The sequence below is a fragment of the Phaethon aethereus genome, assembly GCF_964289735.1.
Source record: "Phaethon aethereus genome assembly, chromosome: 7".
NCBI classification, from domain to species: Eukaryota; Metazoa; Chordata; class Aves; order Phaethontiformes; family Phaethontidae; genus Phaethon; species Phaethon aethereus.
This window is the reverse complement of record NC_138583.1, coordinates 21520902-21537797: the sequence shown is the minus strand read 5'-3', so window position 1 is coordinate 21537797 and position 16896 is coordinate 21520902. Positions and strand designations below refer to the sequence as shown.

The window sequence follows — 16896 nt, the reverse complement described above, 5'->3', positions numbered from 1 at the left end:
GTCTTCACGTTCCCTTGCAGTCATTGCAGCTAAACACCAAGACTGGGGCTATACTCTTTCCTAGGCTTGGAAACAGGCTCTCTGCTTTCTCGCTCTCTTGTACTCCCAAACTGCAATAGAGAGAGGCCAGAGTGACTAACTCCCTAACTTAGGCGAAGGTGGGTGCCTAAAGTTAGGCCATGCGAACAACCTGAACGACTCTGTGATGGCTTCACTTTCAGATGTGGGTTAGAATTGGGAACCTTCCCACCAGTTGTCAGTAAATACCCTCTGGCCTTTTAAGCGTGGTCAGTGTACAAGCCAGGATACCTGGGCATAATGCCAGGTGACTTCAGAACATCACAGCTAAAATCTTAGGTGGTACTGCTGCTTGGATATGGAGCTCATCTCTTCTCTGCTGGTGCTGCAGGGATCGCACCTTGGCCAGGCTTTGCTCATACAGGTCAGGTTTCAGTAGAGGAAGAGGTAGAGTTTTAAGAGTCCATGAAAAAACCCTGACATCCACGTAGATAGCTTTGACCTGACGCAATTATGCTGAGAGGACAAGGACACAGACGAGAGCACTTGGCATCAGGGGATGACAGCCAGCCTTTGCTGCGCACGCTGCATTAATCACTGTGGCCAGGCGCGCGGCTACGTCAGAAATCAGTTAGTCTTTAGCCCTCAGAGGAAAAACTATCATCAGTTCAAGCACTCCGACTCTTCCTGCAGGTCAATAAAGCACATCAACACATGCTGAACTTGAGGTAAATCTGTTTCCAGATGCTTTTTCTTTCTGGAATAAATCCAAGGACGTGGGCCACAAATAGCTGTTTGCTCTTCCCTTTCTGCTATGCAACCCCAGTCAAGGTTCAAACTGTCTGGAGGTGAGCAGCAATAAAGTCTTTTCAGACAATGCCATCAGCTTTGTCGTCCCCAGCGTGACTGAGGACGCCCACGCTGCATGCAGCCAGCAGGCTCAGCTTTCATGTCTTGCTGTTGGACTCGAGCCTGGCTGTGCTCTTTTCTCTTTCACATTTCACCTCAGAGTGCACCTGGAGAGGCATCGCAGCCTGCGGAAAACCCATGATCTATGGATGTGAGTTAGTTTTAAGTAAAAAAGTAATCCAACAAATATTATCCAAAGGATTTTCAAGACCCAAACACACCTAGCAATACTTTAAAGGGCAAAGTAAACTACACCCAAGTCAATACGTAAGACACATTCAGAAGCTGGGCAGGACGCTCCCCAGAGCTGTTTCCCATTTCTGTTCCTCTTGCCTCCCTTTACAACACAGTTGGTTTTAAACCTCTATGTTTTAGTATTCTCAGAAAAAAGGAAAAAAAAAAAATCAAATTTTTCTGCTCTTAAATGATTTTTCAGTGAGGCAGTTAGTTAAACTAATTGAAGTAAAAGAAGTTTGAACAAAGATACAAAATATTAATAATTACAGAGAAAAAGACATCAAATTAATTTAAATGAAACTTTTAATCTATTTGCAGCAAACTTTCCTCCGATTTTTTTAATTCTCAAAAATTTCTCAGATTTTAAATTTTCAATCTGCTCTAGGGGAAAAAAGTATCATTGTCATCCTGTCAAATCTCTGCAGGATAAAAGAATTTTTTCTTTCCAATTATAACTATTGCACAGCTGGAGTCTGCACTGCATCTTTTTTCACTGATGGCACATAGTTATTAGGTAATTGTCACTGCAAAGACAGACTCAAACTGATGCATTTCTGGACAGTCTGCAGCTTCCCTGTGCAGCCCAAGGAAGGTACCACACTGGGGCACCGGGACAATATTCTAGAAAACCTCAGCAAACAAGCTGGCATATAAGGGAACATTACAAAGTAGTTCCAGTGTTTTGGGAAATTTTTTGTAATAACCTAAATACCAGCAAAATTATTTCCAGAGGACATGTTCTTCTGGTTTCTTGAAAGATGTTTATAATAAACTAGAGAATTTCTTTTGTTGTTAACATGCTAGAGTGGGTTGCAATATAGTTTTACAAGAATACAATAACCTGGATAAAATATGGACATAATCTCAATGAAAATTAAAAAAAAAAGAGAGAAAGTCTAATATCATGTTCAATTGTACAGCCTTCAGTAAAGCCTTTTAAAAACTCTGCTTAAGTCATATTGTTTTTGCTTTAGCCAGAATAACAATTCTATGTTCCCCCAGTTGCAAAAATATTCCCCATCAGTGTCATTCTCTATTAGCATCAATGAGAAATGTGTACAGATCAAAGGAAATAGAGATGCTGAAATGCAAAAAGGGATGTTTTTTATAGCATGCAAGAAGCACAGAGAGTCATTAGGAAGAAGAAAATTCTAGGGGCCCACAGATTCTGTCCTCTAAGGGCTGTTCTGTTATAGCCTTAAGTACTTAGGCCTTTGAGTTGGTACAGATAAATCTTGTACTTCCTCAACCAAATTTTCTGGTAAGCCTTTCATTGCCTCCTGGAGATTAGTTGTCATAGCCCAAGAGTGTTAGTTATAGAACATCATCTAAATGAAAAGGTCTCAGTGTCTTTTCATGACGGTTTGCACCACCAAGCTTAGGAGCTCTTCTATGATTCACTGGAGCCAATGGAAAGGACATGACTTCAGGTCAGACCAAATCCTGCAATCTTTACTTATGCAAGATTTTTGTTGTCATCATCATTTTCACACTAAATTTTAAGGGGACAAATAGCTGCATAAATAAGACAGGATATAGGGAATCTTCCTCATTCTGCCGCTGATTTATGTGGCCTCTGCCAAGTCATATAATCATCACATCATTTCAGTTTGAAATCAGATAAATATATTCTGTATTACAGATGATCCCCTTGGGCTTAGTTCTTCAAACACATTGTACTTGTAAAGCACACCGTACGTAAGAGCTGGCTTCCGCTGTTCCTACACTGACTAGCCTCTTGCATAACCTCTTCACTGGAGTGTATCTGGCTTTCTCTTGTTCCCCACCGCGGATTAGATATTGGTCCTGTGTGAGTTCGGAAGCAGAGTGCTTTCAGTGACCATAGCTGAGGTATTTAAGAAAAGCATCCTGCTACCTACAGCTCATACAGCATAGACAGCATTGTTTATCCTAGCATGGATTGGACCACTGGTGGCCCAGCACTGAGATTTTCTTTTGGTGATGATTTTTTACCCCAGCTTTTATATCAAAGCTACCTGAGAAACAGGAACGGCTTGTGGTTACCTAAGACTGCGGGAGATTTCTGGAAGTAATTCTGTTAACTTTGAATGAAAGCATCATCTTTGCACGCATTCTGCTTGCCTGCCTTTTTCAGGCACCACTTATATATTTTATACTGAGATTTACAAACCAGCTCAGAGATCTGGATTCCCAGTTTTAACAGAAGTGAGAAGCTCAGGTTTCTTTTTGCAGCTTTGAAAATCCCATCCTTATCTCCATTATAGGCCAAGTGCTGACAATGTGCTCAGTGCCAGGCAGTGCAGGTCAGGACCGTAAGCACTGAAAGTGCTTACTCTGTAATGAGTAACATGTCTGAAAGCCTGGAATTTGCAAACATTCATTCAAAGGACAGCTTCCCGGCTCCTGCCATGTCTACAAGGCAGAAGGATGTTGTTTTGAGCAGGAACTTGACGTTGGTTTGATACCTGTGGAACTGAGAAGGCTGTGACTTGATCTCATCATCTGCATGTACTCAGCAAAATTAAGCCTTTAGCATCACACATTTAGCTCAGTATTCTACATTGGTCTATACTCCTGAATCAAGCAATGAAGACAAGTGCTCCTAAAGTTGTCTGGAAGCTTAAGTTTCCTTCACCAGAAGAACCCTTTTGACATTTAGGTTTCATGATTCCATTTCCCATTGTACAAGAAACCAATCAAATACACTGTATATCAGAACCAGTGACCGTGGACTCCTTTTGGGAGAGGGTCTAGATATAAGAGCTAATTATCTGCAGTCTGATTATCATGTCAGAGTCGTGAAATGTGAAGAGCTGCTTTTGGTTTTTGCTCGCTGGGGAATTTGTGCATTCTGAGCTGCACTCCAGCCTGCTCTCCTGCAACTCACCACAACCTGGGAGCAAATTTACACATTGCAAGATTGCACTTGATGGATGGAGTTGATTTTTTTTCCTGTCGTCTTTTTCATCATACATCTAAGCACTATGTCATTAAAACCAGTCTTACACCATATGCATCATTCTAGCTAGGAAAGGTAGGGTAGTCAGTTTTTTGCACAACTAGTAGAATTCCTCATTAGTCTTAACCTATTGGCCCTTTCTTTAAGAAAAAAAAAAAGAAAGTGGAATACATCTGTTCAGTAATTTGTGGATTCTGGATCTGGGAAAAATCAGGTCGTCTTTTCTCCTGGATGGTTTTAAATTAAAAGCTATGCCACCCTCTGTTAGAAGAGCTGTTTCCTCCACAACGTGTAACAATGTGTGATGATTTAAGTTCCCAATTTCTTAAGGCGTTATTGATCTCCACAGACTTCAAGTAACATTGTACATATGATATATAAAGTGGTGAACATTTTCTTCCTTGACTCCCTGTGATTCTTGAATATTTCCACCCAGTCCATGTAATTTCTCTCTCTGTGAGATGAATAATCCTTCTTTTTTCAGTCTCTCCTTAGGATACAAGACGTCCATAGGAACATTTCTACATGAATATAATTTACACATTCAGGTTGACACTCAGAGCACAACATATTAAAAGCTGCCTGCTTTCACATTCGGATCAAACATTGCTATCTTTATCCCCAAGAAGGAACAGTTTGTATAAATACATAAAATCTCTTACTGGAATTGTGCCGAGATTTGTGTATTTACAAAATCCCACAGCAGATTATTTTTGTGTGATGACACATTTGGAGTAATAAAAGTGTCACCAGAAAACTGAAAACCTTTAATTACTTCCTCTGGTCTTTTTTGAAGGATAAGAAGTTGTCAGCCTGATTTCCAGCAATGTTGATTTGGTTTAGAATCTAGGAATACATCTGCAACTGTAAAAGGAATAAAGCATTAGCAAAGGTGAGGATGCTTTTCCCCAAAAGCTGTCAAAACAGACTGGATAAACTTCTGCCAGATAACACTTACTTGTGTTAATGAAGAAAGATGGACCAGCTTGCCCCTTATAGTCACTACGTGCCCTACATTTGTGGGACTCTGTTTCTTTAAAATAAAATTATTCAATGGGACTTAGTAAATAATCATTGTCCCTGACTTTGTTATCATAACTTCTGTGGGATTCAAGAGCAAAATCTAGATGTAATGCTGAAAGAGGCTTCACAAACTGTAGACGTTGTTCCCAGTGATTAATCCTCTTCTAAGGAGTAAAAATAGGCATTTTAGTGGAAAGAAACTGTCCTTTTTAACTGATAGAGCCACTAAAAGTCATACTTCCTACTCCCCATATTTTCCAATGTCATATTTCTCAGTTTTGGCACCAAGACAACAGTGGCTTCCTTGATATTTCAGTACTCTTGCTGACCAACAATTGCATTTCTAGGGGATAACTCATCTTGTAGATCTACCTTCAGTTTTTCATGAAGGTCTGCAGAAGTAATTCTTTAAGTCCCTCTCTTCCAGGGGAATCTCTTGCTTTATGTTTGCAGTCAAGACACTGACATTGGTAAACACCCAAAGCTCTAAAGGGAAAAAAGAAAAATATCTTTCTGACTCCTGAGTTAAGTTACCACCTTGATGAGGGAGTCATCCCACTAAAGTTCATAGGGTTTGAGCATAAGTGTATCTGTGGCTCTGAGGGTCACTATTGATTTCAGCACAAGAAAGAGCACACATTCTGGAGAGAGTGGTTTTCCAGTGTATATTAATAAAGAGGACGGTGAAAGGCTAATCCTTTTCTCTCCGAAGTTACAGTGAGTTTTCTCACTAGTAACTTTGCAAAATCCTGCCTAACCCCACTGCTACCATGTGCTCTCTCTCCCTGTCCTGGTGGCCCAGGCAAGGGAATTGCAGCCTGTCCACCAAACATGCTGAATCTTCACTTCAGCACACTCTCACCTTCACCTCCATAGCTGACCCTCCAGTGATGGCCAAGCTGACAGCCACACTCTCTCTCCTCCCACAGCTTAAAGACAAAACAAACAAAAAAATCCCCCCAAAGACGTTTATGAAAAGCTGTGCCGAGAAGAAGATGGGCTGAGCCCCTTTTCTTTAGGTTGCCCAGAGTATGTGATTTCCTCTCCGCATGAATGCCCAGATGGGAGAAGCAACAATCCATCCCTGTGGCCAAAGCCCACCCCGTTGGCCTGGAGAGTCCTGTCTAGACACTTTCTGACTGAGTGTGCTCAGGCAGTGGGTGACACAGTATCTGCATTTTTCCTGTGGAGGTATAGAGTGTGAATACAAAACAGGATGTTTCTCAAATATGAAAGGAAAAAGGACAAAGGTCTTTGTGAGAGAAAGGGAGAGGAAAAAATGGTAGTTCCAGCCTGTGCTTGCTAAGAAAGAGCTACTTCATGGCACTGGGGCAGGGCTGCTTGCTTTGTGCTGTGGAGTAACCTGGAGAGAAGTGCAACTCCTCACTACCAGCTCTTGACTCCATACCTTTCCCACCGGCATTTCCTACAGCATCCCCCAACAGCAGAGCGTGGCCTGTCCATAGGTGGCAATTTGCCATGTACTGGCACTCAGACCAGCAAACATGCATAACTGGCAAGGTCTTATCCTTGCTGTCCTAATCCCTTCACCCACAAGCACAGGGCATGCCAGTGAGCGTGGGGTTTCGTTTTCAACTGTTGCTGCAGGAAATCTAAGTTACTAAATATATTGTGAAGCTCTGACTGGAACTTGGGACATATGCTTATTAAATCCAGAAAACTCAGAGGTGAAAATTCAATTTTGTCTATAGATGTAATTTTCTTGCCCTGGTCCTGTGTTAAAGTAATTCTGTGTCATATCCCAGACAAAAACTCTGTCACATGCTATCATATAGACACTGAATTCTGAGGCAAATGTCTGCAGCACTAGTAACTAAAATATTTAAGGTTGAAGTGAACTGGGGAGAGAGCCCTGTTCTGCTTATTTTTGGTAGTAAACTAGAATCAGGGGATTTTTTCTTATTTTAAATTTTAAATTCATTCTGTAATCTTCATGACAACTAGTGTGGTCATGGAACAATGAGATTGCAGCAATCAGTAAGTGAAAGTTGTCAGCAGTGTTTTTTCCAGACAAGTTAAATTCATGAGGTTATTATTTGCTTGTTTTCTTCATACCTAATTACAAATTTGGATAAAAGTGGTCCTAGTTTTTGTCTACTAATTTGTAGACAAATTAAAAATTTGTAGTTAAAACGTCCAGAACTTTCAGTCTTAGAGTGCTCATAGTAAACATCCTTGAGGCTGCCAAGAAACAAACCAGCTAAGCCTAGGAAAAGCAAAATTGACATTACTGGTAATTATGATGTAAAAATCAGAGTAATTGTCATTAAAAACCCAACCCTTCTAGGTCATTTCTAACACATTTATCTACTGGACAAACCCAATAAAAACAAAACTATGTATACACGTACTTTAGTTTCTTTTAAATATTCACATGATAGACTTTGGGGATTGTTTATTTAAAAAAAAAATTCCTGTAAGTAAACTATTTTGAATAGTTGCCCAGGGGAAGCCCTGTGACTGGAGCAAACTAAAATTAAAGTGGAAGAAATCTGGAAGAGGAATCATTGTGCATTTGCCAGAAGATATGCTGGAAAATGATCACTCTTCCTAATTTATATTTCTGCAAAGTGTGTGATCCCAAGATGAGAAAACAGGCATACAAGATGAAGATTGTATCTAGAAATGTCACTTTGGAACAGAATTCTATTTGAAGATGTAATTTCAATATTATTCTAGAACAATTATGTAATTTTTCATGAAAGGCTGTTGTAGCCATTGAAATCCCAATGACCTCCTAACTGAAGAGCCAGGATGGAAAGAGAGAGGTGAATGGCCAGTCATTCATTATCTCTTCCTCTTCTGCCCTAATCTCAGTCCCACCTATAACATCAGCTATTAAACTCACGCTATTGTTCCAAAAGGGAGGTGGTGGCAGGATGCCAGGTTTACACTGCCAAAACACTATCCAATCCAAATGAGAGATGAAATCATAGAATTAGTTTTCTTTCCCTGCCTGCTAAAAAAAAAAAATTTGTTTTTGGACAAACAAACCAGCAAAATTAAATTAAACATGTGGTTGATAAATGAAGTACAGAAGAGTGTATGGAATAAAACCCTGGCTACCATAGGTACTTTAAAGTAGTGTTGGCTTCCACGCACTGTTATTACACATCCTTTTCTGAAAACTGTATACCCTTCACAATTTTGAACCTCCTGTGTGTTTCCTCATATTTTCAATCAAATTATTACATACTAGAAATATGCATAAGGGAAATTATTCTACACATTTTATGGTGTGCTGTTGCTTGTAGCAGTAATTGAAGTACCTTTTCCACTTATGAAAGTACTAATTTTATTTGGTTTTATTGCTTTTCTAGATGCAATTATTTATTTAGTGTGTTTTGGCTTTATTAAATTATGTTTACTATAGGAACATCATAAAAATGTATGAAAGCAACACATCAGCCACTACTGCCCAATGACCTGTTTTGGGGAATCTAGTGTTATTTTTCATATCCAAACATAATAGAATAAAGTAAGAATAAAGAGATAATCTACACTGGAAAACAATGCAATTTTGAGATAATATAATAAAACACCTGGACAATATGATTTCATAAATCTTAGTTCTAAAATTTACATGAGCTGGGCGTTGGGTTGGCTATTTTAGGACATGCGGCATTTTCTAAATGGAAACATAGCACAAAACAGAATTAAACAGCAAAGGGGAAAGCATATACAGATTTGGCTTGCCCTGAGCAACTGATTTCTACAGAACAATGAAAATATTTCTACTTCAAAAGGTGCACTGGGTCAGTGTTAGGAAATGGGGAATTTTACTCTGGTAGTCACCAAAAGTTTGTTTGTTATCAGGTTTGTTTTTAGGAGGCTTTTCACATGCAGTGTAACTTTCTGTGTTTAGGGTCTAGAGGTGACACCTACTGAAGTTGGCAGCAACACTCAATATCTTCAAATAGAGCCTAGATGTGCTATCGTACACTGAGAATAAAATCTTCAAAGTTTGCTGGTGTTACTGTGATGTCCAGCCTCAACTTAGCTCCTGTACTTAGCCTTTGTAGTACTTACTGAATAGATGGGCACGTATAGTTTTGAAAACTCAAAAGGGATCTTTAACATATCAAAAAAGGCAAAACCAACTTAAATGCTTAGAAACTGAGGCTAATACTCTCACAGGCTAGAAAGGAGACTATAAAAATTAATTAAGTATCAGAGGTGGTTTGACCAACAAGAGTTTTTTCTAACTTTAAGCCAAAGCCGGGATAGGACAGATGTCTTTCTAAACATTGTGGTTCGGTTCAGTCCTGATACATGAACACAGAAAAGTAATGTGCGATTTTATTTCCGTTACATATAAGATCAGGCTGTGATCCACGGGAAGTCCTTGTACATCATTACAGCAGAAAACTCAACAAAAGCAGGAAATCTCCTGTGTAGTCAACTGTGGAGCCTTAGTGATAGTGATACAGTGATAGTGAATGAGGACTAGAAACTGGGATTAAATAGGACTATCCATGCAAGAGAAGATCACGTGAATAATCAGATACAAATATTACAGTCCTGCAGTCAGCCCTGCAAATGGCCTTTACTCACACGCACAGAACGACTTCAATGACACCACTTGCAGCAGCTGCAGCTGCACAAAGTATTTCAGGATCAGATCTGCAGAGAAGAAAAAAGATTAATGCTGGAAAAGTGTAAACTGATCCACTCAGAGGGAAACAATCTGAAATCCAGAGTATGAGCCACTGTCAAGGCAAAATGAGAGGATTCCAGAGCAGTGCAAAAGACAGGAAGCAGGGGAGCATATGGACTCATTTCAGAGGATATTAGATAGAGGATATTTAACTTTTTAGCCAGAAGACTGTATAATAATTATTCAAACACATTTCAAGGAAATAGGAATCATTTATGTCAAATCAGAAAAAAACAAATAGCAGTAAATAAAACATAAAGGAAACTCTTGGCATCAGAAAATAGTAAATTTCTTCACTATAACATTTAAGTACTGTATGGAAAATCTTGGTTTATGAACTTTGAGTCAGTTTTCAGTTTACAACTGGCAAAGCCTTTCTTGGTCTCAGAGATGCAACCTTTTCTACAAGGTATAGTCTTACTGACTGTAAGAATTTGCATGCCTGAAATGTTTTTTGTTTGTTTTAGTTGTCCCTTTTAGCCTTAAACTTGAGGACACCAGTTATATTCAAGTACAACACAGTACCCAAGGAACAAATTCTCCAGTTCTTCACTTGCACAGGGCCTTAGCACTTCACCCTTCTTCAGGGAGCACAGACGTTAATTTTCTACAGATGAACTGAAATCCATTTCAAGTGGTAGGGCCCCATGTACAATCCAACAGAAACTCTTTTGTTTGTTGCTACATTTTGTGAGGTGAATTTGAGAGGAACAACCCACTCCCAACTGATGAGCCAACACACGCAAAGGAACACAAGACAAGACTTTCCTCCTCTAAGCCACCACTCTGAGTCTGGTTAAAGTCCCCGATAGCAGTAGGCAGCTCTTCTGTTACCCACATGAAATTTATTCAGTAAGTTTTCTTGATAGTGTGTGTCTCAGCTAATTTTTATAGTTTTAAGTCTAAAACTCAACCAAGGTAATACAGCAGACAATTTTGGTGGCGTGGCCTCTGTTCTAAGCTCTGAACTCATCTATAATATGGCAAAAGTGGTGAAATCCTGTTGGAATGATAGTAACTAAATTCCATCTATTTTTGCTGCCTTCTGCATGTTTTTAACAAGTTTTTTGGTTTTCTTCAGGAACATAATGAGGAATACTTTGAGTGGCTGTGATTAGAGATGTAACTGGTCCAAGGTTTACAGCTGGGAAGCAAATCTGGCATATATATTTCAAATTGTGAAATCTGTAGTAACTAAAATTAAATTGGGAAATTTAGCATTAAAGAGGCTGAACATTTTGCTAACACACATCTTTCAGCTTTACGGTATTTGAAATTGTCAACTTAAAGCGTTCAGTGTTTGAGAAACAAGAAGAAATTGGAAATAAAGCTGAAAATCCTACTTTTTCCTGTTTCTTATTTTTAATATTACTTTTATTTCATCTTCTATGAACTAACTCTAGCGCAGACTCAACTGTAGAATTAGCTTAAGTGAGAGAAGAAATATAGCACGTTCTATAGAATATTTAAGGTGTCTTTTATATTCAGTGGTAACAACGTTATAACTATAATTTGTTGGTTCTGTTTCCTAGCCAAAAATCACAGAGGAGAATTTAACATACGCTGAACTTGAACTTATGAAGCCGATTCAGGAAGCCAAAGGCGTTCCCAGTACGACAGTCTATGCACAGATACTCTTTGAGGAGAACAAGCTGTAATAGTTCATGCCTGTATAAATGTCCTTTGTCTGTGTTCTATTTAATTCTCGCTGTGCTGTTTATTTATAAAAATCATACAAATGTCCTTATTTTTTTATTTCCATTCATGAACTTCTATTTTTCTATGAGACTTTTAAACAAAATGTAGTTGAAAGTAATCATAGAAAAAGCAGCTGGTCTACAAGTGACATCCCAGAGACACTCATCATAGTGTTCAGCCCTGCTGTTTAAAGGGACTGAAGTTCCACCTGGGGCATTTTCAGTACTAAACATTATTTCATCTTTGACGCTAATGTGACAAGTCCAGTTGCAGACATCAACCTCTTCCCAAGCCTCAGAAGGACTAATGGCAGGATCTATGCACATCAGCCTGCTTCTGAAGACAAACACCACTGACCACGAAATTTGTCAATTTAATGCCATTTTTCCCATCAGAAAAATACTAACCCAGTAAAGCTGGTTCTTTTTTCTACAGCAAGGGAAAAGCTAAAATTACTTTTTCTGCTTTTTTCCCCTTCAGAAGTAGTTATTAAAAGGTTTGGTTTCTATATTTTCTAATTCCTTTTCTAAATTACATTGTCTTTAAAAACTTATGTTACTTTTAGTAAAGTTCTTAAGGGCTTGAAATCAAACATTTCAAAATAATCCAAAGGAAACATTCCTAGTTAAACCACAATGATTTGAGGAAGAATATTTATAGCCTGGGAACATTTTCCAGGGTTTGATCTTTTTTTAATTCTGATTGGGAATAGGAAAAACCTGATAATGAGTAAAAGGCTTCAACGGAACCAGGACACTGCTTCTAGCCTTGATCTCGACTGGTGCTCCCAAACCTGCAAAAGTTTCCTCCTGGGGCCTACGTTACTGAGCTGCTGATCTAGAGGGAACAATCACACAGCTTCTCCTTTAGTACGGAACAGACTCCATTAACGCCCTGCTCACTTCCTTTGGAGTTATTTCTTTGGAAATGCCAGGGCTTGGGAAGTAGGGAAATGAGCCTAATCACAGAATGTGAGAGCACAAAATACTCTTCCTCTTTCTTCACCTCTTGACAACTGAGAAGGGATTCTTCCTTTTCCTTTGATGCACATTAATGGAAAATGGGCTATTCTGTGGCATCCTGGGCATTTCATATGTTTTCAAGCTCCTAAATCTTCAATGCCCAAATTCCACCAAAGCAGAGGGAAAGCTAGGTACCCAAAACCTTTCAGCCCTTGGGAAGCTTTAGTCCTTGAGTAAGCACAGAGTTAAGGGAGACGTAAAAGCATGGAATTTTTAGCTCACCATCAGGCCATGGAGATCTGATGCCTGGCATGTGCCAGGTCCTCTCCAAGTCTGGGAGGAAGTCCCTTGACAGGCCAACTCATTCAGCAGTATTTAGTGTGGATTTTGAAGTAGCACTTGCAGGCCTTGGGTTTTGAAATCCAAGGTGATCCAAGTGGCTTCCTCCTTTACGGGTCAGGCCTTTTTAGTGATACGGCAACTCCTCACGAGGGCTCAGAGCACAGCTGGGAACCATCGCAGCAATACTCACACCCTTATTCCTGTTACTGCAGGAGAGGAGGGCAGGGGTGACAATGCAGGGATGGGAAAACACAACAAAGAGAGAGCACATCACTGCCTTTTGGAGGCTTTCACCAGAAAGAGCGAGTCTGTATAAACTGCTTTTGAGCTCTTTTGAACAGGGGTAGAGATTAGGCAACATACATAATCTGTTACTGTATAGCCAGGATTTATAAACGTAAATGCAGTCACCTGCTTCCATGTTAGATACAAATCTCTCGTATAAAAAAAGAATTTAAGAAAAGCTTGCTCAGGCTGGCCATTATCTGCAATACTAATTCCAACTCTAGTCCCTCATCAAAACAGTTATTTCCAAACTAAGGCCGGTTTTTATCAATAGGTTTGCTAGTCATTATTTGCATTTTTAATGTTTGCCTTTGTGAGCTGTCAAGAAAATGTTTGTTTCACCTTTTCATTATCCCAGGAGTTTAATCACCCACCAAAAGGGCACGGTGTCTTTCCTTGTTCTCTGATTGGGTGATGGACTTTCAATGACAACAGCAATCAACTCATTGACCAAAAAGTAATTGGTGCTAAAGAGTGATCAAACATTCAGGGATCAATTTTGGAGCAGCCAGAGTTCGACTAACTATTCAGAGAGGACATCTTTTATGCAGACAGCTGTAAGGAAGGCCTTAGAAAAGTATAGAACTTATCAGTGATTCCTTTGGAATTAAAAATAAAACCCTAACACATTAATGAGTTGACCACTTAGTTGTGAAAACTTTCTAAAGTTTAGTATATAAACATTCCTTTTACATACAGCTGGCCATTGTGCCCACTGTTCAGAAAAATCCGCTACTGTATGTTTATGTCCAGTATTTTAATGAATATCATTCCTTGTGTATTAATAATCTATATATTCTTGTTTATATTTGATATCTAATTCCCCAAAATAATAGCTAATTGAGCTAAATAAATTACTTTTTTTGTGAGATAAGTTCTCTCAGTCTGTGTAGGATTTATTGCTTGCTAGAGAACGATTTGAAAATATGTTTATTTTGTATTCAGCATTTAGACAATCCTAATAGGTGGGAATTGAATTTTTCATTCTGCATAAAATTCCATGATTTTAAAATGTTTTCCATTTGTGACTGACTTCAGATGACAGCAGAATCCTGAAAGGCAACAGACCAGCTGAGTGAAAGGAGGTCAGAAATACTACTTAGGAGAACACCCTGTGTCTTTTCTTATGCAGTGTCCACCTAGATTTAATAACATCAGATCACATCATTAGAGAAAGAGAAACATCATTACCTTGCAAGGTAATGTGCAATTAATTGTACATCTTTAAGTCTCAAAGCAAGACTATGGAGAAGAAAATTTCACTGAGTATCATGTGCTTTAGTGGGAGAAATGCAGAATAATCTCTGGCCTAATTCCCCCTGACTTCAGCAGAACAGCAGCAGAGCTGAATGTGGTCCACTGTTCATTTATGACAGGAGCTCCCATGAAGACTCTTAACACCTTATTAAGCAGCAGCGGGAGTCTGCTGAGTCATACTATTTTGGTTCCTCCTCCTGTTGTCATTGGTAAAACATGGCCTACTGCTGAAATTTTAACAAATACAGCTCTATTAGCTTCACATCAGTTTAGTATCAGATTGTTAAATGTTAATGTACTGCACCCTATAGCTTTAAATAGAATTAGAGGTGTTTACGGCTTTGGTTAAATGCACCTTGTTCCTCCACATTAAATTTTATTACTAGAATCCGCCATCAGCAAATAGGAGTAAATCGTATTAGTGTTGCAGGCTGTGTGGGGGTGGATTCTGCAGCCCAAGGAAAAGGTGTTTTATTGCTCTTTATTACAACTTTCTAATCGGTAGGTGTGGTCAGAATGTCATTATCTCTGTAATTACAAGCAAATTATTTGTTTTAGAATAACTATAACATAATTGTGGGGTTCTCGTCACGAAGAAATTCAGTAAACTTGTTTCCTCAGCCAGGGTTTGACCAGGTTTGGCTGGCATGGGAGGACTCAGACCAGATGAGGTCTCATTTGAAGTTTGATTTGTAGGTCAAATTCTGCTTTTTGAGGGCTTCTCCAAAACACCTCTGACGAGTGACATCAGGGTGCAAAGATCTTTTTTTGACTTCAGTCTAACCTGACAGGGTAAAACATAAAATTCCTAAATTCCACTGCATGACAATTGCTCTTCTGAGTTTCTTGCACTAATCTGAAATATGCTCATTTGGTGTGCTTTATTCCACCACCTGCTTTGACTCCATTTAACTACCTTGGTTGGGAGGCGGGGTATGTCAATAAAAGACTCCGAGTTTGTGTCATTCTTCTCAGAAAAAGAGAAAATGGAGATGGTACACATTTGGAGATGCCAACTAGTCTATCACTTGATCTCAAGGTTGGACCAACTCAGCCTGATTTAACCTGGTAGAGGTTGGTCTAACCTCTTCTTAGAAACTTAAAGTGATAAGGTTCCATACTCTCCTCACCATTCATTTCTGCAGCCCTAATCATTCAAGATGTTTCCTAGCATATAGGCTATGTCTTCTTGCCTTTTCCCCAGGAGACATACAGAACATCTCCCTTTTCCTCTTAACAGCCTTCTCCATATTTCAAGACTACTGAAGGGAAGGTTGAAAAGAGAATTAACAGCCTTAATTCTGTCAGGCTTTCCTCTTGTAAAGAACAAATGATTCCCAACACTGCTTCTCTGGAAAAGATCAACAAATTATTTCAGAGAAAACAGCCCTGGAAATTCAGAGAATGGTTAGGTTGGGTTCTGAGCTGGCTTCCCAGATCCCATTCTGAGCACAGCCTACAGAGGAAAATGCCTGCTGAAACACCTGCGCAAAACACACCATAGCTCCATCTCGTGCATCTCAAACAACCCCTCTCCCTGGCTGCCCCAGCTCTTTCCGCAAACTTCACAGCAGCTTCATATTGCAGCATTCCCACTCAGAGGTTAAATGCTGAAGCAATGGGCTCTATTGACCGCACCAGCAGTACGTAGGGCAAGAATCCTACCTGTCTTGGTACCATATTGTGTTAAGTGTCTCTTGTTCCTCATCAGCATTGCTGTGTTACTTGCAAACCCTACAAGAGGCTATTCAGTCTTTGACCCCCCCCACTCAGAAATGTTCTGGCAACACTTTTTGTGCTGCGATCTGGTCAGGTTTTCTTTTGTGTACATAACACAGCTAGTCACTGCAACTGCATTTCTGTGTGCTGTGCAGGACCTGGGACTCTTCTTCATCTTAACCAGGGAAGAAGGAGGTTGTGTGCACAGAGTGCCCAGGCAAGCTCACTTGGGTTCTGGTCCTGACTAGGGAAAAACTTTGGGGAAGGGGACTTATCTCCCTGTGTGCCTTTTCCCTGTGCCACTGAACACAAGCTGTTGAGTCAAACTCAAACTTTCCCTCTTGGATTTAATTTGAGTTGTTAAGCAATGTTAAAATTCAATCTATCTTATATGAAGCAATGTTTTACCAGAATGAAGCGAACGAGAACACAACAGTGCATTAAGTCTCTGTACATAAAGCTGCACAAGACAAGATCATCTTTGGGGGCTTTTGCCTTCCTGTTCTGGGCTGGCATGATCTTGGGCGCAGTTGACAGCAGCTACATCTTTCTTTGAGAAATTAGCTGTTGATCCTTTTGGATTATCCTCAGGAAAGAGGAGGCCTGCAGGAACTTCTCTGACTGCTAAGAGTTCTCTCCTGACACTGGGGGCAGGGAGCACAGCACAGAACCAGGACATCACATAATATATACAGGGCAAAAAACACATGAGGATGGACAACAGTTACCACCTTCAAACATGGTAACTAGACATGTGTCCTCCCCTTACCATAAAAACAAACAAGGAGTCACTGGATACTGCTCAGTGGTGCTACACCACTTCCTCC

The 16896-nt window shown here is 39.7% G+C and overlaps 1 protein-coding gene across 1 annotated transcript in view; it reads left to right on the top strand.

The window, feature by feature from the left end:
* Positions 1-11464, top strand: part of VSTM4 (V-set and transmembrane domain containing 4) — a gene marked incomplete at its 3' end in the record, with an annotated part of 38771 nt that extends 27307 nt beyond the window's left edge. Inside the window, exon 8 of the mRNA XM_082002529.1 lies at positions 11339-11464. Coding sequence (XP_081858655.1) covers positions 11339-11464 — 126 coding nt within the window. The remainder of the gene's footprint in view (positions 1-11338) is intronic.
* Positions 11465-16896: the final 5432 nt, after the last annotated feature.